The 26,356-nt window shown below is 48.3% G+C and overlaps 4 protein-coding genes and 1 long non-coding RNA gene across 5 annotated transcripts; 2 read left to right on the forward strand and 3 right to left on the reverse strand.

Moving 5' to 3' along the window:
• Positions 1 to 6,629: 6,629 nt before the first annotated feature.
• LOC117894913 lies at positions 6,630 to 6,940 on the forward strand. Its single transcript, XR_004648893.1, has 2 exons — positions 6,630 to 6,740; positions 6,802 to 6,940. It is a non-coding gene; the product is annotated as an uncharacterized LOC117894913 (long non-coding RNA).
• Positions 6,941 to 17,470: 10,530 nt separating this feature from the next.
• Positions 17,471 to 19,408, reverse strand: LOC117894909 (iduronate 2-sulfatase). Its single transcript, XM_034802206.1, has 4 exons — positions 19,038 to 19,408; positions 17,950 to 18,976; positions 17,719 to 17,892; positions 17,471 to 17,661 (listed from the first exon to the last, which is right to left on the reverse strand). Exons 1-4 carry the CDS (start codon positions 19,242 to 19,244, stop codon positions 17,486 to 17,488), a joined length of 1,584 nt encoding a protein of 527 aa, XP_034658097.1. The 5' UTR covers positions 19,245 to 19,408; the 3' UTR covers positions 17,471 to 17,485.
• A 291-nt stretch (positions 19,409 to 19,699) lies between these two features.
• On the reverse strand, positions 19,700 to 20,532 carry LOC117894912 (brain protein I3). The gene is made up of 2 exons (XM_034802208.1): positions 20,318 to 20,532; positions 19,700 to 20,237 (listed from the first exon to the last, which is right to left on the reverse strand). Exons 1-2 carry the CDS (start codon positions 20,382 to 20,384, stop codon positions 19,936 to 19,938), a joined length of 369 nt encoding a protein of 122 aa, XP_034658099.1. The 5' UTR covers positions 20,385 to 20,532; the 3' UTR covers positions 19,700 to 19,935.
• A 111-nt stretch (positions 20,533 to 20,643) lies between these two features.
• On the reverse strand, positions 20,644 to 23,025 carry LOC117894906 (spermatogenesis-associated protein 5-like protein 1). The gene is made up of 3 exons (XM_034802201.1): positions 22,126 to 23,025; positions 21,254 to 22,060; positions 20,644 to 21,185 (listed from the first exon to the last, which is right to left on the reverse strand). The coding sequence occupies exons 1-3, from the start codon at positions 22,988 to 22,990 to the stop codon at positions 20,677 to 20,679; spliced, it is 2,181 nt and encodes a 726-aa protein (XP_034658092.1). The 5' UTR covers positions 22,991 to 23,025; the 3' UTR covers positions 20,644 to 20,676.
• Positions 23,026 to 23,092: 67 nt separating this feature from the next.
• On the forward strand, positions 23,093 to 26,079 carry LOC117894907 (YTH domain-containing protein 1). The gene is made up of 3 exons (XM_034802202.1): positions 23,093 to 23,265; positions 23,433 to 24,347; positions 24,411 to 26,079. The coding sequence occupies exons 1-3, from the start codon at positions 23,250 to 23,252 to the stop codon at positions 25,637 to 25,639; spliced, it is 2,160 nt and encodes a 719-aa protein (XP_034658093.1). The 5' UTR covers positions 23,093 to 23,249; the 3' UTR covers positions 25,640 to 26,079.
• The last annotated feature ends 277 nt before the right edge of the window (positions 26,080 to 26,356 follow it).

Consider the following 26,356-nt stretch of genomic DNA (forward strand, 5'->3'; position numbering starts at 1 on the left):
ACAATTCATCCATCATTTTTCAGTTATGATTTTGAATGTGCTCCTCTTTTTTTTTGTGGGGGGACCACTGTACGAGGTGCACACCCATCACCCTCTGTCTCTGCCTGCCACACTGTTGTTGATGTTGCTGTTGCCTGTGGCCTGCCTGCCTACTCTTCTGCATCTCTTTCGACCGTCGCTCTGCAGCATCCGGTAATTATGCGACACGCTGATTAAAATGCGTTAAACGCACACACATACTGTACACACACACACACACACACGGACACGAACACATACAATATATGGACCTGGGGTCTTAGGTGGGTCTCCCGTCGCCGTCGTCGTCTGCCGCCAAGTGAAATCTTCGCCTGCATTAACGAGTTTTCCGTGACGCGTTGGATATGTTGTGGTTGTTGTTGTTGTTGCTGTAGTTTCTTCTGCTGCTGTTCTTCTTCTCCTTCTTATTGCTCCTCTTCCTCTTCAGCTTCTTTCTCCGCTGCCCCTCCTCTGCTTGTCGTTTTCTTTAAGCCCCGCTGCTGGCTGCTCTTATTCTTTTGCCTCCGCTTTGCTTTTGCTACACTTGATTTCCACACACACTCGCACACAGAGTGGATAGTGGATAAGAGAGAGATAGAGAGAGAGAGAGTAAGTGAGAGAAGCGATCGACCTGCACTGCGTTCGGGTACGGACTCTTATCCTCCTGTGATTTGCTTTTTTCTCTCTCTCTCTCTCTCTCTCGCTGTCATTCTGTTCTCTGGCGATCAGGTTACCTGCTTTGTGGAGGCATTGGATATGGATTGTAACGGGGGGTAGGCTGGAAGAGCGAGAGAGGGGAAGAGCTGTAGTAGTGTGCTGAGTGGACTGCTGGAGCGGGAGGGCCGGGGCCGGCAGGTGGTGCCCACAGAGAGGTTTTTCGTTTTGGTTCTTTCTGCGGGGCCCCGTGTGTTACCTTGCCGGTTGCATGGGATGGGATGGGAATTGTTGTTGTTGTTGTATCTGGAGTCGGCGTAGTCATACCCTGCAATGATCGTTGGCAAGGGTCATTGCACTGATGTTTGGTTTTGTTTCTTCCCATTTAAGTCTGTTCCCATGTCATACCTAGCATATTTTGCTCTCTTCCTACTTGCTGTGCCCTAATCCCCAATCCCTGCAAACCGATTACAGCGCACTCCACCAGTCGATCCACCGTTCCAATGGCTTTGTCCCATTCTTGATTTTGCTTTTGCTTCTTCGTCTTCAGTTTCTTCTTCTTATTCTTGTTGTCATTATTTTCTTTAGGCCTTTTTCTTTCACTGCTGCACGTTGTTGCTTTTTTCTGCTATTGCACTGCACACGGCATTCGTCCTCCAACAAAAAGCGAGGCAAAGTCGTAAACAGAACACTTCCCCTCCCCTCCACCTCCTACCCGGCCGGCCAGCACCACGCCGGCAGCAGCAGCACAACCCAAGCCTGTAACAACAACAACAACCGCCCACCGCTCCACCTCTGGACTCCACTGCACTACAGCTCCCTCCCTCCCCCTGCTCCACACCATCACCATCACTCCAGTCACTTACTGGAGCTCGCTCCCGACTCCCGACTGACTCTGGGCAATATAAAAGTTCTTTGGCTGTTGCCTCGTTTCTTCTTTGTATACCCCGTTAATCGTAGCGCGCGAGGGTATGTTGTATTCGTGAATAGAGAAAGAAGAGAGTACCCAAATAACGAGGGGGCTATGGAAATGGATCAGAACCAGTAGATCAGTGGTTTGTGGAGTATTTGCCTGCAGGGAAATCCAAAGAAATTCTCACTCTTTACACCCACAAATCAAAACTTGTCCCTGAGTAACAGGTAACCCTTAGTCCGAAGCTTAATCCACCGATTTCTTACTTGTTTTTTTTTATCGTATTTCTTCTAACTCGTCGTCGTCGTCGACGTCGTTGTGCGTGGCTCTTGTTGCTGTTGTTGTTGTTGCTGCTGGTTGGCTTGTCTCGTTTATTGATCGTGTTGCTGTGCACACACACACACACATACAGATACCAACACACAGTTGCAGTTACATACGCAATTCAATGAAGAAATGCTCCAAGTCAATGACCCGGAAATTGTGTCTAAAAAAGCAACAACAAGCAGCAGCAGCAGCAGCAACACATTGACGACTGGCTGCAGCATAGAACTTTTACCTAGACAGCGGCGCATGCGACTGACGTCGGACGTTGAGCGAACCGCCAGGCAGGCAAAAGCAGAGGCAGTCCAATGAACTGCATTCGCACAACCAACCCGCAGCTTTTGCCAGAGCTGCGATTGTTGCAACTGCAGCAGCAGCAGCAACATCAGCAGCAGCAACATCCACAACCAACGATGACAATCAACGCAATTAATGCTCATCCGGCCATCAGAGTGATGCTGTGGCTGGACTTCCTTCTTCCATGCCGCAGTCGCCAGTCTCCCATCCGCACCACAAAACCCTTGGGGTAAGAAAGTATCAAATCTACACGACAGTCGGCTAGTTCTCTCTGCTCTGCCCTGCCCCAAATGCATTTCCAAAATGCCAAAATGCCCCATTGGCCGTTGACTCAATTTATTGCATATCGAAAAAATTAAGCACAAAAGTTCAGTGCCATAGGCCAACAAGCCACGTTGTCGTCGGAGTCGTAGTCGCTGTAGTCGACATCGTTGTGCCTGTGCCTGTCGTCTCTCTAGTTGTAATGAGAATTTATGTTCTGACAAGATGCACACACACACACACACAGAGAGAAGTTTGCTAAGTTCCAGCAAAGACCAGAAGACTGCCACCAGACAGCGACCGAAAGTGCCGGCAAACATGCAAACTGCAATTAGATTTGGGGGCAAGTGTTCCCACAGCGACACACAGAGAAGAGGCAAGGCAGCTGAAGCTACATGCATGCATGCGAGGATGGTTTATTTGGAGCAGCAGCAGCAATTGGGAATGGCCCCCAAAAAAGATACGAGGAAGGGAGAGAGAGAGAGCTGATGCTGTGCAGCAAAGGATCCCCTAAGCTGGTCCCAGACCCTTCCTTCCCTATCTTAACATTCATTAGAACTTTTAAAAGATTTTGTAGAGGCATCTTTTGAGATCATTCTTAAATTTACTTGACTTAGAATCATTTATTCTTCCCTTAAAGAAAATTTCTCTAAATTCAAATGTTTATTTGTATTCCCCAATGATAGAAAAACAATTACAACAATTCCCCCAGTCTCCTTCAAGTATTACTCCAATTCCCAACACTCTGAAAATCCCATTCCGCCATCAGATCGAATGTGCTGCATGCAACATTGAATCACTTGCGCCCATTGAAGGGTCTGGGAGGTCAAAGTTGCAGCAAGTCTCACGACACAATTCGCAAATGGAGCACCAAGCCCAGTCCAGTGTGTGTGCCCCTTGAAGAGGCAGAAGAGCAGACCAGTGGAGGGGCAAACCACTGCCTTGTGGCAGCAGGAGAGCAGCATCAACAGACAACGAAGAGATGCGTGTTGGTCGACTTTTAGTTTCGCATTTAATGCAATTAACCTCAAACTAAATGGCAATCACTTTAATTTGCTTTAATTAAGCTTTTTGATATGCACATGCCTATGCGGGGAGGAGCGAGGCAGCAGGGAGAAGCCCCAAAAACAACGCCTACAACGGATGAGAGATGGTTCTTTAATTAATTACAGAGCAAGAGAGAGGGCGACACTTGTCTCTTGTCGCTGTCTCTTTTTGTTGCTGCACTCAACGCCCACTTGTGGTGGTAGATTTCGGGGCCTGTTTCCTGTTTGATCTCAAGTGCAGCTCTCAAGGATATGCCACACACTCCCCCATGCCGTCCAATTCGATTCGATTCGATCTCCTCTTCATTGGAATTCGAACACAAAAGAGCCATCCAGCCAGGCAGCTCCACGCATGCGCACACTTAACGAAACGCTTAACGGATGTACACCCCTCCCTTTCGCTCTCTCTTCTCTTTTCTTTTTTTGTGTGTGCCTCTCTGACACTTGTAACATAAGCATGAGTCCCTGACATTTGTTTCCCTCGTTGCCAGCCTCCAGATGCAGCTACTCCTACTCCTACTCCTACTCCTACTCTCTGCTACTCCCACTCCACAGAGAACTCCACTTGAGAGGCGGCTCGTACGTGCCCAGATGCGTGGGAATGACGAGATGTCTGGAGAGAGAATCTCCAACTCCAACTCCAACTCCAACTCGAACGCCCAACGTTCAGGGAGTGAGGACGACAGGCAGGACTGGGCCATAACTCAACGGCCGCAGTCGAGGCGAAATTTGAGACTTGTTAATGCGCCAAATTATAGCCGGCGACAGCGGCCATATACAGCGGATATATGTACATGCATATGGCCGATATTGGCAGTTAAAAATAAGGAGGAAAATGAACGAAAGAAAGAACCTTTTGGAAGGAATTTCATTAATTTGTTGCCAAAGTGTAATTTGGTAAACAAAAAAGCAAATTGAAAAGAAATCCGCACAGACACGAAGCGGCAGACCGATCCTCGATGCGAATTTATGAATGCATCTTGGAAGTTTCTTCAACGAACTCAAACTTAAACTCAAACTGAAACTCAAACTCGAACTCGAACGCACGCAATGCAATCTCTGAAGGATCGCCTGTGGAATGTGGCTTAAATTATGACTTAAATGGCGTTGGCAGTTTATGCGGCTGCCGTGGCAAAAGTTGGCCAGCCGACAGCAGCAGCGGAAACGTTGGCCTGGCTTTTAAGCCAGCTTTCTTTTTCTGTGCTGCTTCGCCCATTCTTAAGAGCAGCCAGCCCAGCCCAGAGTCGCCGCCGCGTCTTAATAGCATCATCATCTTTTCATCTACGAGGCAGGCATCAGGCCAGAGCTCCTCCATTCTCCAAAGTCTCTCTCTCTCTCTCTCTCAGCTACAACTGCAGCAGCCTCCGTTCCACACTCCAGTCCAGAGTCTTCAGTTTGCTGTTTGCTTTATTTGGTCTTGCTCGCTGTAAAGTCGTTTTTTCTTTCTTTCTTTTTCTTTCGTTCATTTTCATCTTTGTTTTTGGTTGTGGCTCTCTCGCATTCTTGGCCACATCCTTCACAAGGTCATGCCAACAGACAGACGCGACTACAGAGGTGGAGTGATAAAAAAAAGAATCTAGCAAAATGTGCAAACAAATGTGGAGACGTTGCCATGGCTATGGCTACTCCAAGTGGTATTTTATATATTTTTGTATAAATCGTATTTAAGCAAAGTAATCTTTAAGTAAATAATTGTTGTCCCGGTGTATGCGGTTTCTGTTTGACTGACTCGCTGCCATGGCATGGCATGCCCCCTTCCCCATTTCCATTCCCTGTTGTTGTCATCGTCATCACTTTTGTAGACACACCGCAACACACAGTCCACACACACACACACACACATGTACGCCCCAACTCATGCCCCATTCGCGCCCATGCCCCATGTTTGCACAAATTGTTAGCGACTCTCTGCCACAGAGCCGAGATACAGTTTGTTTGGTTCGCCATGCCCCCGGGCCATGTTAAAAAATAAAAACCCACAGAGAGAGACAGAGAGCGAGCAAAAACAAAAGATACATTTAATGCAGAGCTGGAAGATTGAATGATGCCAGGAGATGCTCCTGCTAAAGCTCCAGCTCCTGCTGCTCCTGCTCCTGCTCCTGCTGATGTTGATGGTTAAACTGGCTGTTAAATTACCACAGTGTTTGTGGGTTTGACCTTTTTGAGGTTGCACGAAGGGTTTGATCTGCTTGCCATTTCGGGCGCTAAAGAAAGTTTCTGAATTTTCAGAATAATTGTTGTAGATTTTAACGATGGTTTCCTTATGCTAAGAAATTTCCCAAATATAATACAAATTTGAGCTATTGTTGGGCTTCTCTAAACACCTCAAGATCGGCATCTTTAGCAGCTTTTAAACTCCTTCAAATCTTCATAAATCTTAGTGATAAATATTCAATGGAAAATATTAATTGATCAGGCTTTAAACCTTCTATAAATGATCATTTTTGGGTATTTATTTTACCCCAAAAAGATCTTTATCTCAATCAGATTTCGCCTACCTCAGATGTTCCTTAAATTTGCCGCCAATCTAATAAAAAGGTAACCCCCCTGCTCTAATCATCTCACCTTTAGCAACTATTCCACGTATGACACCCCAAAGATGACTTCGAAATACCTATTCCTTTTCCATTTCCCCCTCTTCATCTTATATTTTTGGGGTGTTAATAAGATATCAAATATGCATGCGGCGGCCATTCCACGGACAACTATGCCCAGGCAGGCCACAAGCCAAAGATACAAAAGCGCGGACCCAAACGCTAAACCCAAATCCCAGTCCCAGTGCCAGTTCCAGTGCTCAGTGCCAGTGGCAGTGGCAGTGCCCAGTCCCCGCATTCGAGTCGTCTCTCAATTCCAATTCCAATACCACGACGAGACCCAGTTCCGAGACTCAGACTTTGGCCCGTGGCCGGCGCGAGAGTCTCGCTAACGAGGCGCGTTTGAAAATGCAGCATAAGAAAAATAAATAAACCAACCAAACATCAAGAGCATCGGGAGACACAAAAACGAAGCAGAGAATACCCTAAATATTCCCACTTTGTAGATCACATATTCATTGAATTTGAACTTCTGTCAGAGTTTTGTATGCCTAATGGGAAATGAGAAGTAAGTTCATTCGAGGAGTAAGTTCCAAACGATAGACAACTAAATTTTCAGTTTATTTTTGGAAATAAAATAAAACAATAATTAAATTCATCAATGTAAAAAAAAAAAAAAAATACTATTAAAAAGTTTGTAATTTTGAGTTTTGTAATTTTCCATATTTAATTTTAATTTTAATCCGTGCTGCAGTTCCCCTTGAATACTTGGACCACATTTTGCCGCGGGTTTCGGTCTGTATCTTCTGTGGTGAGATCATTGTGGCTCTTGGATTCAAGACCGCCCTTTGGATGTAACTCAAAACTGGAACTCTTCCTCGGGTGTAAACTCACGGAATTTGTAATTGTGACTTACCTGCTTCTGCCGAGGACTTTAACAGCAGGACCTTTAACGAAAGGTTCTTCGATATACACTTTAGCAGTACACTACCTGTATTTATATATTTTGATACCTTCAATGAATATATTTTGTATAAAGTGGAGAAAAAACGTAGCAAATTTCACTTTTTTCGACACTCAATGACAGCTTTCCCAAAGCAAATGTTTCCCGAAATATTTATGCTCCAAGCCCTAGCCATAATCCTCATGCCCCTGCTGCAGAGTATTTTTGAAAACGGCAGCAGCCGAAAAGTGCGACACAGCCGGCGATCGTCGATCGGCGATGAATGTGCCCTGAAGTTTTGTTTATTTTCAGAGATAAAAAACTACAACAAAAAAAACTAAGAAGAAAAAAATATGTATAAAAATAATAAATCGACAGCAGCGGCAGGCAGCCGCCACAGCCGCCTTTTGAGAGGCGCAGTGACTGGGCGGAGGGGGCAGGGGACAGCTCCATAATAAATGCCCCAAAGCACTCAAAGCTTTTCTTATTCATTTATTTTTTTGCACACACAGCTATAGATACCAAAGGGGCGGATGGGGGAGATACATTTCTCAGATTTCTTTATTATTCGATTTGATTCAAAAATAATTCAAACGAAATTTTTTACAAGTTTTTTTTGGGTTTTAGAGCGCGTGCGCGCAGCCGCCGTGTCACTCGAACAAAAGAGAAGCTGGCTGTAAGAGCTGGTGGGGGATTTTGTTCAGTGTAGGTTTTCATAAAGCGTAGCACAGTAGCTCTACACGCTGCTCTGCTCTCTCACTCCGTACGAGTGTGTCTCAGTGTGTTCCAGTGTATGTGTGTGCGGACGATGACGCTGGGTTTAAAAAAAATAATGAATAAAAGAAAACCTGTACACAAAAAACCAGACAAATAAACCAAATACAAAAGCCTTCTCGTCTCCTCTCCAGCGGCTGTCCGGCAAGTGTCCGCTCCGGCTAGTGTCCGCTGTGTAGGCTGTCCGTCTGTCCGCTGTTGTCTGTCCAGCGTCTTGGTCTTGGTCTTTGGTTGGATTTTAAGTGCGTGCAGCGTGGCAAACTGGTCCGCCGAGTGGCTGTGGCTGTGCACAGTAGCCGCATGCTGGCAGAAATTTCTCCAACTCCAACTGCAGATCGTACAGCATCCCATCCCAACCTGATCACTGAAGTTCTCTCTCTCTTGCTCTTTGGAGGCTCTCCTGCTGCTGTTGCAAGCGAGGCACATTATGGCTAATAGTTGCTTTGCCTGCGTTGCTGCAAGAGGCGTGGCTGTGCAGTGCTTTTTGGAGAGGAGTGGACTGAAGTGGAGCTCCTCTGCACTTATTATTATTTTGTTTCTGTTTGGGTTTGCTGCTGCTGCTGCTGTCTGGGTCTGGTCTTTTCTAGAGAAATCTCCAAAGAACTTTTATTTCGTACGTCCTTTAAGGTCATTAAACGTATGTACGTTCCACTGAGGCATCTCATGACTCATCCTCTCAGTCTCAGTCCATCTGTGGCCAGGCAAGACTGCAGTGCAGTCCCAGTCCCAGTCCCAGTCCAGTTTCAGTTCGAAGGCTTTGGCTGATTGGCTTAATCATCGCTCAAGTTCAGCGTCAAAGGTCGCCCCGGAATTTGTGTAAAAATGTTTATGACATTTTCTGTTTTTGTGCCAATGCCGACACTCAGCCGCACAAAAGGGTTAAGCTTTAATTAATTAATCAAATCGACAAGGAATTTTTACAGTTCTGTGAGTCAGATCTTTCCGCGTCACACAGATATTTGTTCATTGTACCGGATCTGGTCAAGAGGTCACATTAATTTCTCCGAATTTATCCCTCTCTGAATATCAACTTAATTAACTCTTAACTGTAAAAGAAAACAACAACAACAACAGCTGGCAGTAAGTGTGTGCGCCCCCAAAATTGGAATGGGGCGGAAATGATTGCGTATACGGCAATGCCCTCGAGTTTCAGAGGCCCATGCCCCAGGCCCTCTCAAACTCGAAGCTCAGCCATGCCCAAAGGCAAAGCCAAAGCTGAAGTCTCGGACCCTCTCAGACGAGCACGGACTACGGAGTAAAGAGTAAAGTTAATTCCAAGTCGTATGTAATAATTATGTTGATGGAATATTCATAACAGGAAATCCCTTTTACAGCACAGCACACAGCGCCCCCAACCCTCCATCGCCGTATCCGTATCTTTGTGTACGCGAATGGCAGTGCCAGTGCCAGTGCTGTGATTAAAATTACATAGAGTCATGCACAATCAATGCAAATGGGAATGTAAATGTTAAATACAAAAAATATTTTATACGCAGTCCATTCATAATAGGAATTGTGTTGTGTTGAGTTGTTCACTCACTGAATATAAAATTACTCTCAGCTCGAATCAGCTTTGGGCGATCGAAGTGAGTGTCGTTGGTGTGGGGCTGGAGGGTTCCATGGAGTGGGATAAAGTGCATTGCAATTGCAATGCAAAGTGAAGATGTGTGTTTGGGATCTACGAGTTCTTTGATTAAAGATCGATAAATATCGAAATCAATCGATTAAGTATACAACCATCAAAGCAAACTGAGAATTATCGTTGCTTGGAATGCATTTTGGTGGAAAGATTTGCATGGCATTCCACATTGAATATTTGTATCAGCTGGGATTGATATTTTGTATGCAATGAATAATGGTATAAGTCGATAGATGTATCGATTATTATCTGTAATTATTACAATTATCGTTTATTACAAATTTCTATATTTTTTAGAGCTACTTGGAGTGGCATAATATTCAATATTAATGAATTGATCCATAAAAGTTCAATTAAAATATCGATTATCCATCATTCCCATATTCTTTATGATTTATTACTAAAATTCTTAGCTATTAGCGATCAAAATATCTTGAAATAATAAACTTTAGCTCGCTGAGGCAAAAATTTATGTTATTCTGTTAATCTCTTCCTTTTTTTGCATTTCGCAACCAGTTTGCCAGCCCCACCTCTCGATTTCGAGGTGGAAACTCACAGTATCTAGTATTTGTTGTAGTATGGGGTTACACATTTACCGATCTATGAGGTGCCTTTGCACAGCGGTTATCGCATAAGCATACCACTCGTATGCACATCAATTGCGATTTATTTATTAGCACCCCACACAACAAAAACAAAACCCCACAAGGCACGGCACTACGATTACTATTACTTTATACAATGCCGCTATTGCTGCTGCTTATTTGGATAAACATAAAACCCCCAAAGAGCATTAGTGGCCCCAGGGCGAACCAATGTTGGATCCGTTGGATCCGGCGATCCATCCATGCCGAGGGCCACACACAAACACAGACATCATCAAGAGTCCGGTGGAGACCCATTCTGGAATCCTATACCATATTATATGGCATATACCATCGTTCCATCCGCTGGGCCCTCATTCACAAGCATTCGGTGTCCGTCGTCGCATTTGCCGCGTTTGCCTATTTTTGTATGCGTAACGCAATCTATTCATAAAATGAAATTAAATAAAATAAAATAAAAAACAACAGCACAGCCAGTGGCAGTGGCTACAGCAGAGTAAAGAAAAAAATAAAGAGAGAGAAACAACAACAACAACTAAATACATATTTTCATTTACAAGACCGGAAGAGCACTTCCTCCGCTGATGTGATGTGTGTGCTGGTGCTGCGACTGCTGCTGCTGGCTGTACCATCAATCGGATCCGCACCCGCACCCGCCATAAGATAGATATAGCCCCGACCCGAGCCGACAACGCATTGCCTCATGCCTCATGCCTCATATGCCTCACATGCCCCATGTTGTTATATCTGCGGTTCTGTTATGCTCCGTTCTGTTCTGTTTCGAGTCGTATGCTAAATGCCTGCCCTGGCCCGTGTCCGCTTTGAATATGCAACTGTGTGGCCCCGCCGCTGCCTCTGCCTCTGCCACTGCCGCTGCCTCTTTGCCACTAAATATGTTTAGTTTTCGTTGGGTTATCTCCTCTGTAGAGCTGTAGTGGCTCTCCTCTGTGGCTTAGCAAGCCGCCTCCATCCGCTGTCCGTCTGTCGGAGTGTCCGTCCGTCCGCTCATTGGAAATGCAATGCCATGTGTGTGATTTTTATTGAAGCACATTCAGATATAAAACAAGATTTATGCGAAATGAATATATTCAGTTTTGCTGCCTCAACCGATAAGCTGCGGATATACTCGTACATGTGTGGGATATGGCAATAGATCTGGCTGCCAGGGGAAACTTCCACTTATCCATGCATATGGAAAAGGAAAAGTTTTAAGATCTGTTCTGCAGAAAAGATCTCCAGTCATTAGTCTAGTCAAATTTCAACCGAAAACCCATACAGACCGACAGTTAACTTTTGATCTTCAACCTCAAGCACTGCCCACATCTAAGTATAGACCATTCCATGCCCATTTTCAGCATTTCTTTACGAATTTTTGATCCAAATTTAACGCCAATCAATGAACGAAATGGACCGAGAAAATATTTGAAATAACATTTAGCACTAAACTGGCGGCGCCTCGAGTGCTCATTAAATGGGGGGAGGGTCGGGTCGGGACGGGCTGGCAGCAGCAGCAGAGAAAAGCAAAAATAAATTTCGAAAATTTGAAATTTGAAATTTGGGGGAACCATGGCCATGGTTCGATGGTTCGCTGCTTCGATGAATGTGTATTTACGGCATGCGTTATTTATAGTTTGAACTCAAACAGGTGTAAGCCGTAAAGTGGCAAAAACAATGTTTAAATCATTTCATTGTAAACGATCGAACGATCGAGCGATCCCATGAACGATGCTCATTCCAGGAAAATGCAGCAAAAAGAAGAGCAATCCAGCGACCCAAGAGATGGGTCTGCCTGCCGGACTGCCTCTCCTTGTTCCCATTTATAATTTTTGTAGTTCATCAAAATTTTGTTTGGCACGCGGCAGCCCCCTTGCGGCGGCATTGTTCTGGTGTTGAGATATTCAGCCAAAGATACAGATACTCTCGCACACAAAGATACTGCTTGTATGATGCTCTTACAGATCGTTGGCTTAATTTGAATTATTTGGCCGTAAATAAAGCACAATGGACGAGGGAGTCCCTCTCTCTCGCGTTCTTTCTGAAAGAGGAACATTTTTGAAAGCAAAAAGAGCATAAATATTTATTATCATAAAAAAGGCAGTAGAGGAGGAGCAGCAGAACCAACATCACTGAAAAGGAAAACGATTTCTCAATGTCTTTTATATCGCGCGCAGAGAGAGAGAGAGAGAGAGAGAGAGACTCTCAGACAGTCTTTCAGAGTCTTTCAGATTCATTCTCAGTTGCCGTTCTCCAGCTTCACTCTCAGTACCCCACTGATCTCTTCCCCCTGCTACGTTCAACCTTTTGTGCCCACAATCAAAATAAAAGAAAAACCCAGTAATAGCAGGCAGCGTTAGTTAAAGACTAATTGATTACCCTGTAAATATAAATTTTAGAAATATTTAAATTAATTTCCATAAACTCCTAAAAGTATGCTGCAGCTTTCAGACTGTTCTGGGTCTAAAATAAATTCTTTAAAAATATGGAAATTATATCCATAAATCCTTGATAGTATTCCCGCACTTATATGCCCTCATCTCGGTTTATTTACAGGGTATGCCGCGGAGACAGACAAAAGACAAAGACGCGCTGCTGCTGCTGCTGCGGCTGCGCTCTTGGAACCGATCGAGAAACTTGTTTAGCACGCGTTACAGCGGCTGCCTGTTTTTGAGAGACGAGAGCCAAACAGACGGACAGTCCGCTGGCTCTTTCAGAAAATATGCTTGCGGTCCGGCCCGGTCTCCTCCCCCCCCAGCGCGCTGCAGACTCCACCTACCCTTCAACGCCTGCCGCGCCCACATGCACAAAATGTAAGTAAAAATGCTCCTCTCTCTCTCGTATTTGTTTAAGCCACATGTAAAAGGGCAGCTCTGGGTTTGCTCTGGGCTTAATCCGTTCAGCTAAACGTTGATTATGCCGATCTGCCAAGCTTATATATACATATATGTATGTGTGTGTGTATGTGTGTGTTTGTATCTGTACATCCTCCTACCTTTTCTTGTCGTACCTCTGCGTGGGCTCATTGTGGAATTTCTACACTCATTCTTGATTGTTTCGTTTCGTTTTTACGCTCTGGGCCATGTCTGTCGCTTGTTGTTGTTGCTGTTATTGTTGCTGGGGTTTGCTGCATTCCAGTTGAATTGGTTTTGCTTTTTGGCCCGAAATAAACCCAAAAACAACATTGACCGAACCCATCTTCAGCAGCAGCAGCAGCAGCAGCAGCAGCGACAGCAGCAGATAATAAATTTGAATTTCAATAAATTATTTTGTTGCTACAAGACACAGGCACACGAGGGTTTGACTTCTTTTGGGCCGGGGTCTGGGTCTGGTCCTCATCTTCATTCCCATTCCCCTTCCCCTTCCCATTCCCACTGCCATCCTCTTGGTGTCTTCTCTGCTGAACAATGAATGCTCTCTGGCAGCCCGATCCCATCCTCCGATCTTGAATGGTCAACATCGGGGCTGATCTTTTGCTTCTTGCGTGAATTTCATTCAACAAAAAATGTTTTCTGTTTAGCAATTTCTTTTTTGGCGTTTCTTCTTCCCTTCTCTTCTTTCTTTCTTTGCTTTTGTTGTCCCTCTCTTTATTGTTGTCCAAGGCTGTTGATCGGATGTGGGTGGGGAGAGGGGTATAGGCATACCAAAATCTGTTGTAGTTATGGTCTGATGAAGTGATCAGGCCTTGACATTGATCAAATGCCAAGAGGTACACCAAACACATTGCTTTGCTTGTGGGCGTAGGAAGACACAAATTTGGTTGTTTCTTTGCATCAAATATGGACAAGTGCTCAGGAAATGGGTGAAACAATGATCTCTATATTGTTTCGTTTGAAGGTGATGTTGTTTTAGAGCTACGATGAATGAAAGTGATCGTTGAGCAGCGTGAAATGAGATTTGATGGCTGATCTTTTGCTTTATATTTCTCTAAAGTATCCATGGAGTCAATTTTTAAGGGTTTTCCCCCCGTGCTTTTGTAGTTAAACTTTGAAAAAATAATCAATAAATGATCTATGGCCCAAATCTAACCGCTAGATGGCATAAATCATATCAAAAGTCTGATCTTTATATTGAAAGCGCATTTCTAAAGACACAAAACACTGATCGCTGACAGGGAGGAACCTTTTATAGGACGTTCAGCCATTTGATTTATAGCAAATATTAAAGTGTTACAAGCCATAAATCAAGTAAAGAATATCCATGTATTAATAGAAACAAAATATAAACCAAAAAGTGGCCATAGATCATCTTTGGGATTAGACTTCTTTGGATATCTTTTATTAGATAAATTCCTGTAAAAAAACAATCATAGAAGCCATAGAACATATTTTTAGATGCAGAATGAATTTCTTTTGTCTTAAATACAAGATCTGGCCTATTCTGCCGTTTGCTACTGAATTAAATTCCGTTTATAAATACAAGCAAAAGATGATCTCCCTAGCGAAATGTTCGACAAGTTTCTGGCTTGACACAGCTTGACATTTCATACATTTGGAGTTGGTCAGCAGCATAATCCGGGCCAGGCAGCATTAATTCATGGAAATTCCGTCAAAAGAAACTCCCTGCTCTCCACACAAACCCACTCGAAAAAATCTCACTCGCACATGGTAACCAGTTTACTGGCTTTGGCTTGCGGTCTGCCTTTTGGGCCTGGCTTTTGGTTTCTTCTTCTAATATTTTTTTTCCAACTATTTTTTTTTTTGGCAACGGCGTCAAGTCAACTGACAAAGCTAACAAACAACCTTCGTCATTAGCCAAACTATGGCATGTCAACGAAAATTAGCATTTTGTTTCTCGTATTTACAGCGGGAGGCCGCCGCGCTATGACACTGCCTGGAAAGAGAGCTAAACAGTGGAGTAAAGAGACAGAGAGAGAGGGAGAGGGAGGGAGGGTGAGAGTGTGGCTGGCTAGAACTCGATTTACACAGAGGAGGCAGCGGCAGAGCTTTGACTGAAAACTAACTACGAGAATGCGTAGGTAAAAAGCCCAAACTGAGCCGAGCTAAGCCGAAGCGAGCCAAACCGAAACGAAGCCACTGCTGATGAACTATATCCACGACACACACGCACACAGAGGCACACATTCGATGCTGAAGCTGAAGCCGATGCCGATGCCATGTGGTGTTGTTATTGTTGTTGTCGCATTTGTGCCGCTCGGTGGAGCAGCAGCAGAACCGGCAAACGTTCGCTGTCGCTGTCTCTCTATGCTTCCATCTCCGTTTGCCCGCCGAGCGATTATGGTGTCCCCCTTCTCCCCACCACGGCCTACGCATCTTTTGCAATTTTCGTTTGAAACGCCCACGCATAGCGGAGCTTTTTGCTTAGAAATAACCCAGACAACAGGCAGCACTCGGAGCAGCACACAACCTACGAAATTGAAATTAAAGTTGTACACACTCGTACGAGTATTCGTATTCGCATTATTTCGATGGTTAGTGAATGGTATTTTGTGGGGGCTTTATGGCCACCAATATGTGAAGTTGAGAGACCAGAGCCTGCCCAGCCCGAGTGTGTGCCTGTCAGTCTGCCGCAATATGGTCTGCCACATTTGTCACTAACTTTAGCTTCTATCTCCATGTAACTGTCTATCTATCTGTATCTCTCTCTGTGTATCTGTATCTATGCATCGGTTAAACCTCTAAAGTGCCATAGATTATTATAACACACGCGCGATTCGACTATTCCTGCGGTTAGCCGCAAAACTCAAAACCGAAACAGACACTGAGGCGAGGCATGGCGTGGCATGGCGAGCCATGGGCCCCACACACGTTGCAAACACCAACAGTCACCCTCCTCCACCCTCCCGCTCCACCCTTTTGGATGCATTATGCATAACCAAATTGGGGGAAACAGCCAGGAGGAGGCGGAGTTGCGGCTCCACCCATAAGCAGAGCTCTGGGGAGGGCAGCAACTTGGCGCGAATTAAAGAAAGAAAAGCGGGGGGCAACGGCAGGGGAAAGGGCTGGCCGGGCTGTCAACAATGCAACGGTAAAGAAAATGAATGGAGAGGAAAGCCCACAACGGAAATGCTAACGTTAAAAATAAATTATGGTAGGTGGAAGCAAATGCTAAATGATAGCAGAGGCCCAGAAGGAAAACAAAGTAGAAACGAGAGTAAAGGTGGGCCCAGAAAGCCTTAAAGAGAGAGACAGAGAGTTCTTCGGTTAAAAGTTTATTAATTTAAACAGTTAACTTGGAGAACTTTTAGCAGTTGGAACTGCTAATTATTTATCTGGGATTTACTAGGAGTTTTTCTATGAGTTTCTTTTAAAAAAATGATAAATTAATCATGGCAAAATCGACTCTCTTAAAGATTAACAGTTTTGACCAAACCTTTCGGCCAAAAACACACAATTGTTGGACTCCAAAATGTGCCAAAAAAAATCAGATAAAAGAGCAAAAATTATAAGAAATATTTCTTTATTTTTCATAAATGATAAAAACATCTATGGATCTAATAAATAATTGTTTAAACTAAATTCGAAATGAAATCTTGAGCTAAAAATATATTTTAAAGTTTTTCTACGAATATTTCAACCAAAAATTGCACTCGCTCTACCTCAAACTCTCATCAAAACTGTTCCAAAGCTCATCTGTAAGTGCCCCAAAATGTTGATTCAAAATGGAGCATACGAGTCGCGAGCATTGTCGTAAGATACAAGAAATATTTATGTTTGAATCATAAATTAGAGCTCGGCTTATGGCCTGACTGTCTGCCTACCTGCCACGCCTTCTGCTGTGTGTGTTCGAAAGTGCTGCCAAAATGCAGTTTAATCACCTCCCAGATAGACGGCCCACATGTTGGCCAAAAATGAAGCAAACAACGAGGGCGGCGGCGGGCATCCACAACATGAGGCGGCAGCCCACACCAAAAATGCACATTAGAGAGCAGAAAAACACACAGAGAGACACAAACAGATGGTGGCATGTGGCATGGGGCATCGATCAGGCAATGGACTAGAGATTTAATTACCAGAGCCAGAGGATTTTCACTCCCATGGCAACAGAGCGGCAGTCGAACCGAAGCGGACCAGCAGAGAAAATGAAAGCTGGCCAACATTTGCTTCCCCCCTTCTGCCCCTCTGCCGCTGTCTCTCTGTTTGGGCGTCGACGCCAACGCAGTGTGAGACGAACGGAACGACGACGCGCGCCGCCAACGTTGAATGAAATTTCATTCACAAAAATTCAGCAAAAACGAAGCCAAAAAGGCAATGGGCACAAGTCACGCATGCGCGAAGAGCAGAGCAGAGCAGAGAGCGGAGAGCGGTGCGGGAATTGTATTCAAAGAGAGAGAGAGAGAAACAGACAAAGAGGAGCGCAAAGAGTGGAGCGCGGTGTGAGCGTGGCGTCGCTGGAAGATTGGGCGTCGCATTGCGAATGAACGTTGCCCAACCGGAAGTATTAAATTCCAATTATGGCGACAAGATACATTCCCCACACAGTCCCACTCCCCGCCAAGCCGCTGGCTTTATAGCTTATGAATTTATTCCTCAAAATGCTGCGAAGAGTGAGAGAGGAGCGCGGGATCCACTGCCTGGATGAGACGCCGTCGCAGACGCTGTCGCACATCATCGAATTCGGGCAATGGCACCAGATTCAGCTCTTCGCCCGCATCCAGACGATGATCGTACAACTCCTCGCCATAGATGTCGTGCCAGTCTGCCAAATATATATAAAGATATAGAAAACAGTTGGGAGAGTATGTGGAGCACCTACCACGACTAAAATTCAGCGCGTGGAAGCGCACCCACAGCGTGTATCTGTAGAGATCGGTGCGCAGGCTGTAGCCCATGATCTTGATGTTGCGCAGCTTGGGCTTGTCGCTATTTGGATGCTTTGTGGGCAGCATGCCAGGACGCGGATACTGACTCAAGGCCACATAGTCTGGCACTGCAAAAGATACAAAAGATAGAGCAAACCTCAAGCATTAACCAATAGATATCTCACCCTCATCCAAGCCTAAGCCCTCGAGCTGCGGATACAAGCTCTTGCCCTCGCCACAAGTCACAGCTGCGGCATCCGTGCAACTGGGCAGCGGTGGCAGTCCCGCCAGATCCACCAGCGTGGGAAAGACATCCAGCAGCTCCGTGATGGCTGTGTGGTTCTTGGCCTGGCTCACCGGAAACTCGGGCGTGCGGATGATCAGTGGCACGCGCAGGGCCACCTCGAAGTTGCTGTACTTTGCCCACTCGGCATGCTCCCCCAGCGACCAGCCGTGATCGCCCAGCACGAGGACCACCGTTCGCTGCAGGTCCAAGCCGGCGAGCAGCTTGCCAAACAGATCATCCACATAGGCCACCGAGGCGTAGTAGGCCTGACGAATCTGCGCCGCTTGCTGCCTCGAAATGGGTCCGTAGGGAAAGGAGATGTTCGAGTGCTTAAAGTCGTCCCTGGCTCTGACATCTGTGTAGGGATTCCACGCGACGGCGGGCATGTCCGCTGGCTTCAGGCTGTCCTCCGTGTAGTTGAAGAACTTCTGCAGCGGAAAGCGCTGAAGGAACTGCCGCGGGAAGCGGAAATTAATGTGTGGCTTGTGGAAGCCAAGGGCCAGAAAGAAGGGACTGTCGCTACCGCTCTTTCTCGACTCCACAAAGCGCAGAGCCTCCGCGACGGACTCAATGTCCGGCAGGGTCTTGTACGGCTGTGTCTGCAGGTGCACCGGACAGATGAGATTCTTGCGGAGCACGCCCTCGCGATCGGGACAGACGGGCGAGTTCATGTACTGCTCGGTGCGCGGACGGAACGCTGGCGCGGACCAGCTCAGCGGATAGTCATCGCTGTTGTTCGAGGACAGACCAGGGTGGAAGACCTTGCCGCAGCTGTAGGTGTGGTATCCGTGCTGCTTGAAGTACTGCGGCAGCGTCGTAAAGTTGCCCACAAAAGTGCGCCAATAGCTGTAGAAATCGTACAGATGGAGCGTGTCCGGTCGCCGGCCCGTGAGCAGAGAGTTGCGACTGGGTGCGCATAGAGCTTGCTGCGGAAAGGGAAGGGAATTATCAGTGGGTAGCAGTGGGAGAGCTGTGGTAAATCCTCACCTGACTGTAGGCACGCGTAAACACATGTCCGCCCCGTGCAAATGCATCCAGATGCGGTGTGCTGGCCAGTGGATCGCCATAGGCACCCAGCACTGGACGCAGATCATCAAAGATGACCATCACCACATTGTGTCGTGGAGCAGAGGCTGCTCCGAGATCGGACAAGTGCAGCAGCAGCAGCGACAGCAACGTCCAAGCGCTGGACATCTCGACGGCAATGAAGATTCGCGACTGTTGACTTCCAAGATGCTGACACGACGGATGTGCCCTGTGTGCCCATGAAAAGAGTCTTTCGGGTAGATTAGCTGCAGGCTGGAGGGTTAACAGAACGTAGGATAAATCGTGTGATTTGTGGACACATCTGATGGCAGTGCAATTGAGTTGGGAGGAGATTTAAACACATGTACGGCGAAGGGTTTATCCTATCAAATCTCTCTCTCTGCTCTCTGCCTTTAGGGTATCCTCTAGTCGTTCCATTGCTCCGCTGTTTCCATGTGCTTGGCGAAAAATGCGCGGCATAAATTCAAGACCGCCCCTCCATTATATTTCAATTGATTTAAACGGAAGCGCGCCTCGACAACGTTGCTAATGGGAATGCAACAACACACACTGATACATATATACATCTGTATGTATACACACTAATACATGGTCTGGCATGATTCATAATTATTTACATACAATATTTAATGATTTGTGTGTTCTAGTCTAACGATTAACAATAATAAAACGTACGAAGAGTTTCGCTTTTGTGATATCAAAATCCGTCCTTCCAATGTGTATATGTGTGTGTGTCTGTCCGTGGCTGTGTGTGTTTAAGGAATATATAGGTCATGTGTGTGTAACTGTAAAACAAGTAAATCCTTCTTGGATTTTCAACGAATGGTCTCCTTTCCCTTCAGAACACTGCCCCACAATTGGTGCAGCGCTTCTCCTTCATTGCCAGGCAGCAGAGTATGCCCACGGGAAAGAAGAAGATGGCGCAGCATAGTCCCAGCGCCGAAAATGTGTCCTCCAGGTAGCCAATGCGACAGGATGGACAGCCTCCAATCACTATGATCTCCGTGGGCAGCGCCACCTGCGGCGGCTGGATGACCACGCTAACGGGCGTCGTCTCGAATGCACCGTATGTGGGCATGTGCATGTTGGGGGGCGGTGCCGTTGGCAGTCCATGATGTACGCCCGCAATGAGGCGAGCATCTGCTGAAAAGGTTTGCTGATTAGAATCTGTTGGTGGCTTTCTTTGTCTCCCGGTGCTGCTTATCCCCCCCACTCCTTACCCTGCGATGAGGCATTCATGACTTCTTCGTAGCTTGGCGGTGCGGCTTCTTTTGCGGGATCCGCCATACTGACACGAAAGCTCTTTCTCTCTACCCTGGCCCACCAAATGACTCACGCTTTTTCGTCAATGTTTTAGCGATTATCTGCAATTTGTTGTTCCTGTTTTATTTGTCGCTTTTTTTAATTGCGTTAACTTTTCCCCTATCGTTGTCTTTGTTTTGCTATTTCCAGCGATATATACACATGTGTGTATATCGCACGAGCAGAGCAGCTGTTTGCGATAGCATCTATCGATTGCCAGCAGCCGCTGTCGAGCACAGTGACGCGCGCGACACGGCTCGTATTTGAACATTTTTGGTTATTTGTTTTTTAATTGCTGAGATCTATTGGCAAACTTATAGTATGCATCGATTTGACTGCGTGTGAGCGATGATTTCAGCTTGCACATGACCTTCTCAAAGTCCTGCATCTCAATCTTTGTGGCCTGTGGGTCGCGCTGGAAGGTTTGAATGGCCGCCTCGTTGCACAGATTGCACAGATCCGCGCCAGAGTAGCCCTCGGTGTGCAGCACGATGGTGGCCAGATCCAGCTGCTCATCGAATGGCATCCGCTCGCCGTGCAGCTGCAGCAACGCCAGGCGGGATTTCAAATCGGGCGATGGGACGTGGATGAGCTGATCGAAGCGTCCGGGACGTAGGAGGGCATCGTCAATCATTTCGGGACGATTGGTGGCGGCCACCACGAGTATGTGCTTCTCATTGCTGCCACCCACAATGCCGTCCATCTCTGTGAGCAGCGTGGAGAGGATTCTCAGCTGCACCTGGCCACCGCCTCCGCCGGAAACCGTGCGGCGTCCCACCAGGGAATCTGCAATGGGAAGGGAGCATGAAAACATCGAGGAAACCCTTCTGCTGGATGACTGGACTGCCACTTGCCAATTTCGTCGAGGAATATGAGGCAGGGCGCATTCTTGCGTGCCGTGTTGAACATCCGCGTGATGTAACGCTCGGCACTGCCCACATAGGGGGAGTAAACCTCCGCTGCGGAGGTGGCTATGAATGTCATGTTGGCCTCCTTGGCCAGGCACTTGGCAATGGTGGTCTTGGCACAGCCTGGCGGTCCATACAGCAGCACACCCTTGGGCAGGCTGAGGCCGAGGCGTGCAAAGGCCTCGCCATGCTGCAGCCCGGCGATCACAGACGCCTCCAGCTTGCGCTTGAGCGCATCCATGCCGCCGATTGCCTCAAAGCCCTGCGTCATCTTCTCCACGCGCACACTCGTGGCACGCGAGCCACTCGGACACAACTTTTTCAGGCACTTGAGGTAGATTTTGGCCAAATTTGGCTGCTGGTGGAGCATCACTTCCTTCTGCACCTGGCTGAGCAGCAGGTTTAAGTCCGAGATGAAATATCCCTGCGTATTCTTGGCCAAATGATCGAGCAGCTTCCCGTGGGGCAGCGGCAGCTGATGCTCCTGGCACCAGGCTGCTATGAGTCTGCCACGCTCCTGCTCGCTGGGCATTTCCAGGGTAATCTCGCGACCAAAGCGACCCGCACGACGCGCATGCTCGTGCAGTTGGTCCGGTTGGCTGGTGGTGGCCAGGCAAATGATGCCCGGATCCAGTTCGTCGATTAGTTTGTAGAGCTGCGCGGCAATGCGCAACGAATTGTTCGAGTTGCCCGAAGAGTTGCTTGAGGCGGCGCACAGCAGCTCCAGATCCTCAATGACTATCACAATGGGTGCTGAACGGGGAACCAAATGATTACTTAGCCAAGCCAGAGCGGACTTCGTTCTCTCATTGACTTACTGGTTGGCCGCATATTCCCTTTGAATGCGCGCGCTGCCTGGAAGATTTTCCTTAGCTCCTGTTCGGTGCCGCCTGGCTGGGAGCTCATCACTTTGGAGGAGGTGATGTAGTAGCAGTTGCAGGCGTTTCGTTGCAGGAATCTGGCCAGCAGCGTGCTCTTGCCACAGCCCACGGGACCCACAATCAGAGCCGTCGTGGGGAATCGATGGGCGAGCAAGCTACGCTTTGAGGTCACCAGCAGCTGCTCCAATGCGGCCATGGGCTGCTCAAAGCTATCCGTCAGGTAGTGCGTGCAAGTTGGCAGAGATTTGGGCATGGCCAGACGCACATCGACAATCTCGATCACTGAGTGAATGCTGTCCAATGTGAAGCAATGATTGTCCGGCACCTCGGGGACATCCAGTATGTGGATTGTGTCTATGCCCCTGCTGCTCATGTACTCCTGTCTCACGTAGCAGCCCTTCTCGAGCACGAGGTCGCGCAGGAAGATTGCAATATCAGCGCGGAGCTCCTCCACCTCGAGTTGCGGCTGTTTCTCGTGCAACATTTCGGTGGCAAAGATCACACACGAGACCTTTGTCACATTGCGCACCAGTGTCAGTGACTCGATGCGGATCAGGCGTTGATTTGTCGCCGAGAACTCGGCCGAGGAGCTCACTGAGTTGCCCAGAAAGCAACAACTTTCGCTGCCGGCACGCCGCAGCACGCAACAGATGGCAGAGCTGCCATTCGAGAGGGTGCAGCGACACCAGTAGCTCTTGGTAATTGTCAGTGGATACTCCTGCCAGGGTATATAGCATTCCTGCCCCTCAACAGCGTCCAGCAGCGACAGTGAATTAGTTTTAATGTCTACTTTCGTGGCCATGGCGCGGCGGCGCGTGTTTTCGCGGATGTAAACACCATAGAGGTGGCAAACCAACCGATAGGCAACTATCGATTGCAAACCGCAACCCCATATAGTGGCACTCTTCTGACGCCATCGCCATTGACGCCTGTGACGCAGAAATTGTGTGTGTAAAATACAGCTGAAGCTGCGCTTATTTTCGTTGTTTCTGCAAGAGTTAATTATAGATAATAGCAGAGAGTGCATCAAAAGTTGCACGGACACAGGGTCCCCAAAGTTGATGCCCCGAGCAGCGAGTGAGTGTGCGATTGTGCTGCTTTTCCAGCGATTCTTTCTCACCTGCCAAATCGATCGGCATTTTTTTCTCTATATTTTTCTTCTTCGCTGCTGCGTGTGTATGCGTGTGTTGTGTGTGCACTTGTGTGGGTGTCTCATTCATGCAAACGAAACGGAACGGCCGCAGGTAAACAAACGCTGCCAATGCGCGACATGGCCGATTTGGATGCAGTGAATCTTGGGCTGGACGAGAATGAGGCGGACATTGCCGAGGAGCTGCAGGACTTTGAGTTCAACACGCGCAGCGAGGCCTCCGAATCGAATGGCGGCGAATCCTCAGACGACTCGGAGCCGAGCATCAGTTCGGTGAGCACGGCCCCCTCCTCGCTGGTGGGCAGCGGCAAGCGCAAGACCAAGACCAAGGTCAAGGCGGCGCCACCCCCACCTGTGCCCGAAAAGAAAGCCGAAAAGCCCAGCTCAAAGAAGACGAAGCGCGAGGCCACACCCGAGGACATGAACGGTGGCAAAAAGAAGAAGCGCACGGGCAGCGAGTCGAAGAAATCCAACAGCCAATCGTCCAGTGAGCCACCACTGGCGGAGAAAACCAAGGCCAAGTCCCCGCCCGTCGAGGAGCGGGAGTCAGTGTCCAAGAAGTCGTCGTCGCGCAGCAAGAAGACGCCGAATCCCAGCGATTCGGGCAACAAGAGCGAGGCGAGCGACGCGGAGGATGAGAAGCCAGCCGTGCCGGCTCTGGAGTCGGACAGCGAGTCCTCCGACTCGGATTCGGGCACACAGCACAAGCGGAACGGTGGCGGCGGGGCGCGTGGCAAGGCCAGCACAGCGGCCAGCAGCTCAAAGAACTCCACGCCCGAGAAGGATGGCAGCGGCTCGCATTCGCAGAAGGGCTACGACTACATGACGAAGCTCAACTATCTGTTCCGGGACACGCGCTTCTTCCTCATCAAGTCGAACAACCTGGACAATGTGCAGCTGTCCAAGAGCAAGAGCGTGTGGGCCACGCTCCCACAGAACGATGCCAATCTGAATCAGGCCTTCAAGGAGGCACGCAACGTCCTGCTCATCTTCTCCGTCAACGAGAGCGGTAAGCCAGAGTCAATCCAAGGAGCGACATGAATGTCATTCATCCTCCGTTCCCTTCTTGCAGGTAAATTCGCAGGATTTGCGAGGATGGCGGCACCCTCCAGGCGCGATATTCCCCAGGTGGCTTGGGTGCTGCCGCCCAGCATCTCCCCGAAGGCGCTCGGCGGCGTCATTGAGCTGGACTGGATCTGCCGCAAGGAGCTGTCCTTCAACGCCACACTGCACTTGCACAACACATGGAACGAGGGTAAGCCCGTGAAGATTGGCCGCGATGGCCAGGAGATCGAGCCCAAGATCGGCGGGGAGCTGTGCCGCCTCTTCCCCGAGGACGAGCAGATCGAGCTGACGCCCATACTGAAGAAGTCAAAGGAAACGGCACGCGTGATGCGGGAGAAGGGCATGCACGTGATCTACAAGCCACCCAGGAGTCTGTCCTCGCGCGGCCACGGCGGCAGCGGGCGTGGCGGCTCGGGGTCGGGCCACAGTCAGCTGGGACCCATGCGCCACAAGAGGAGCTACCACGGACAGCAGCATCAGCAGCATCGGCCGTACCACCGCCATCCGCATCACGGCATGGGCGGCATGCCACAGGGCGGCGGCTTCAAGCGCGGAGGCTCACCCTATCGGCAGATGGGAGGCGCCGGCGGTGGCGGAGCTCCTGGCGGACCACCCGAGATGTCGATGCCCTCGTGGGAGCGCTACATGTCGTCGGCCGCCGCTGCCGAGGCGTACGTCGCGGACTACATGCGGAACATGCACGGCCAGCTGCCGCCCCTGCCCTTCGTGCCGCCGTTCGCCCAGATGCCACTGCCCGGAACAGCAGGCGCGGCCGGCGCCATGCCACAGGGCGCTACGCCCGCGATGTACGAGCAGCTGCCGCCACCGGTGCGATATTATGATGGTCCTGGAGCACCACCGCTGCCGGATTACCCGCCGCCGCAGCGACCACCGCCGCCAGGATTCGACAAGGCGCCCAGCTACGAGGAGTTTGCCGCCTGGAAGAATGCCGGCTTGCCCACGGTGCCGCCGCCAGGGTTCCCCGTGTATGGCGGCAGTGCTGCCAACGGCGGGAGCAATGGAGCGGCGCTGGGAGCACCGGTGCCTGGTGTGGGTGGAGCTGCTGGTGGCGTGGGAGGAGGACCGGGATATCGCAATCGGGACAACAATGGTGCCGCGGGTGGCGGTCGTCGTCGGGAGTACGGGAATCGCAGTGGATCCTCGCGAGACTCGCGTTCGTTTCGTGGCGATCGCGGCGGCGGTGGCCAGCGAAGCTATCGGGACAACAGGCGTTAGATTATCGATTGCTAGACCGGTAAGACCCGGCAAAAAGTGAAAGAATTGTGTGCGCTCGCGTGTGTGAAAATGAGAAAAAATTTGCTAATTGTAGGGGCGATGCGATCGTTTAAAAGATCTAAAACTGAGAAGAAAAAAAGATAATTCCTAGAGCTAACTGTATAATCGAACGTGTTCGAGGTATCGAGAGGCAGCGCTATCGGCTATCGATACACCAGCCACACTCCAACAACAACAACAACAAACAACTCTCTTTCTCTCTTTCTGCATCTAACTCTCTGTCTCGCCGCCCAGCCCCCTTACCCCTACTCCTGACCCATCATTTGATTTACAAAAAAACAAAACAAAAACAAAAACTTACGCATAAGCAAATTTAAATCCAGAAAACAACACCTAAATACTAATTAAAAATATTTTAAACCACAAAAAAAATACAAAATGAAAGAGAGAAATTGTGAACTTTATTTGTACGCAAAACGATGAGAGGAGAGTTTTTGAAAGACTTTTAAACGAAAGAGACGCCAAAAGAGACGCTAACAACAACCACATGAACGTACCGTTATATCTATATATATATTCAAATCGAAGCAGTGATGTGTGTGTATATGTGTTCCATCCAAGCCCCTCCCCCCTGCAACCCGCATCCTTGTGCTTCGCCACCCCCCGTCCCGGCCAAAACCGAAACTACAAAGAGAAAACCGAAACGAGAGTTGGACG

This window comes from Drosophila subobscura, chromosome J, assembly GCF_008121235.1.
Source record: "Drosophila subobscura isolate 14011-0131.10 chromosome J, UCBerk_Dsub_1.0, whole genome shotgun sequence".
In the NCBI taxonomy this organism is placed as follows: domain Eukaryota; kingdom Metazoa; phylum Arthropoda; class Insecta; order Diptera; family Drosophilidae; genus Drosophila; species Drosophila subobscura.

Excerpts from the sequence above, each read along its gene's own strand:
- LOC117894907 (XM_034802202.1), top strand. Across the intron at positions 24,348-24,410 it reads CTTCTCCGTCAACGAGAGCG|GTAAATTCGCAGGATTTGCG; the intron begins GTAAGCCAGAGT and ends CCCTTCTTGCAG.
- LOC117894906 (XM_034802201.1), bottom strand. The coding sequence starts at position 22,990 with ATGGCCACGAAAGTAGACATTAAAACTAATTCACTGTCGCTGCTGGAC. Across the intron at positions 22,061-22,125 it reads AGGGAATATGCGGCCAACCA|CACCCATTGTGATAGTCATT; the intron begins GTAAGTCAATGA and ends TTCCCCGTTCAG. Across the intron at positions 21,186-21,253 it reads CATATTCCTCGACGAAATTG|ATTCCCTGGTGGGACGCCGC; the intron begins GCAAGTGGCAGT and ends TTCCCATTGCAG.
- LOC117894909 (XM_034802206.1), bottom strand. The coding sequence starts at position 19,244 with ATGTCCAGCGCTTGGACGTTGCTGTCGCTGCTGCTGCTGCACTTGTCC. Across the intron at positions 18,977-19,037 it reads TTACGCGTGCCTACAGTCAG|CAAGCTCTATGCGCACCCAG; the intron begins GTGAGGATTTAC and ends CCCTTTCCGCAG. Across the intron at positions 17,893-17,949 it reads GGGCTTAGGCTTGGATGAGG|TGCCAGACTATGTGGCCTTG; the intron begins GTGAGATATCTA and ends TATCTTTTGCAG.
- LOC117894912 (XM_034802208.1), bottom strand. The coding sequence starts at position 20,384 with ATGGCGGATCCCGCAAAAGAAGCCGCACCGCCAAGCTACGAAGAAGTC. Across the intron at positions 20,238-20,317 it reads CATGAATGCCTCATCGCAGG|ATGCTCGCCTCATTGCGGGC; the intron begins GTAAGGAGTGGG and ends CCTTTTCAGCAG.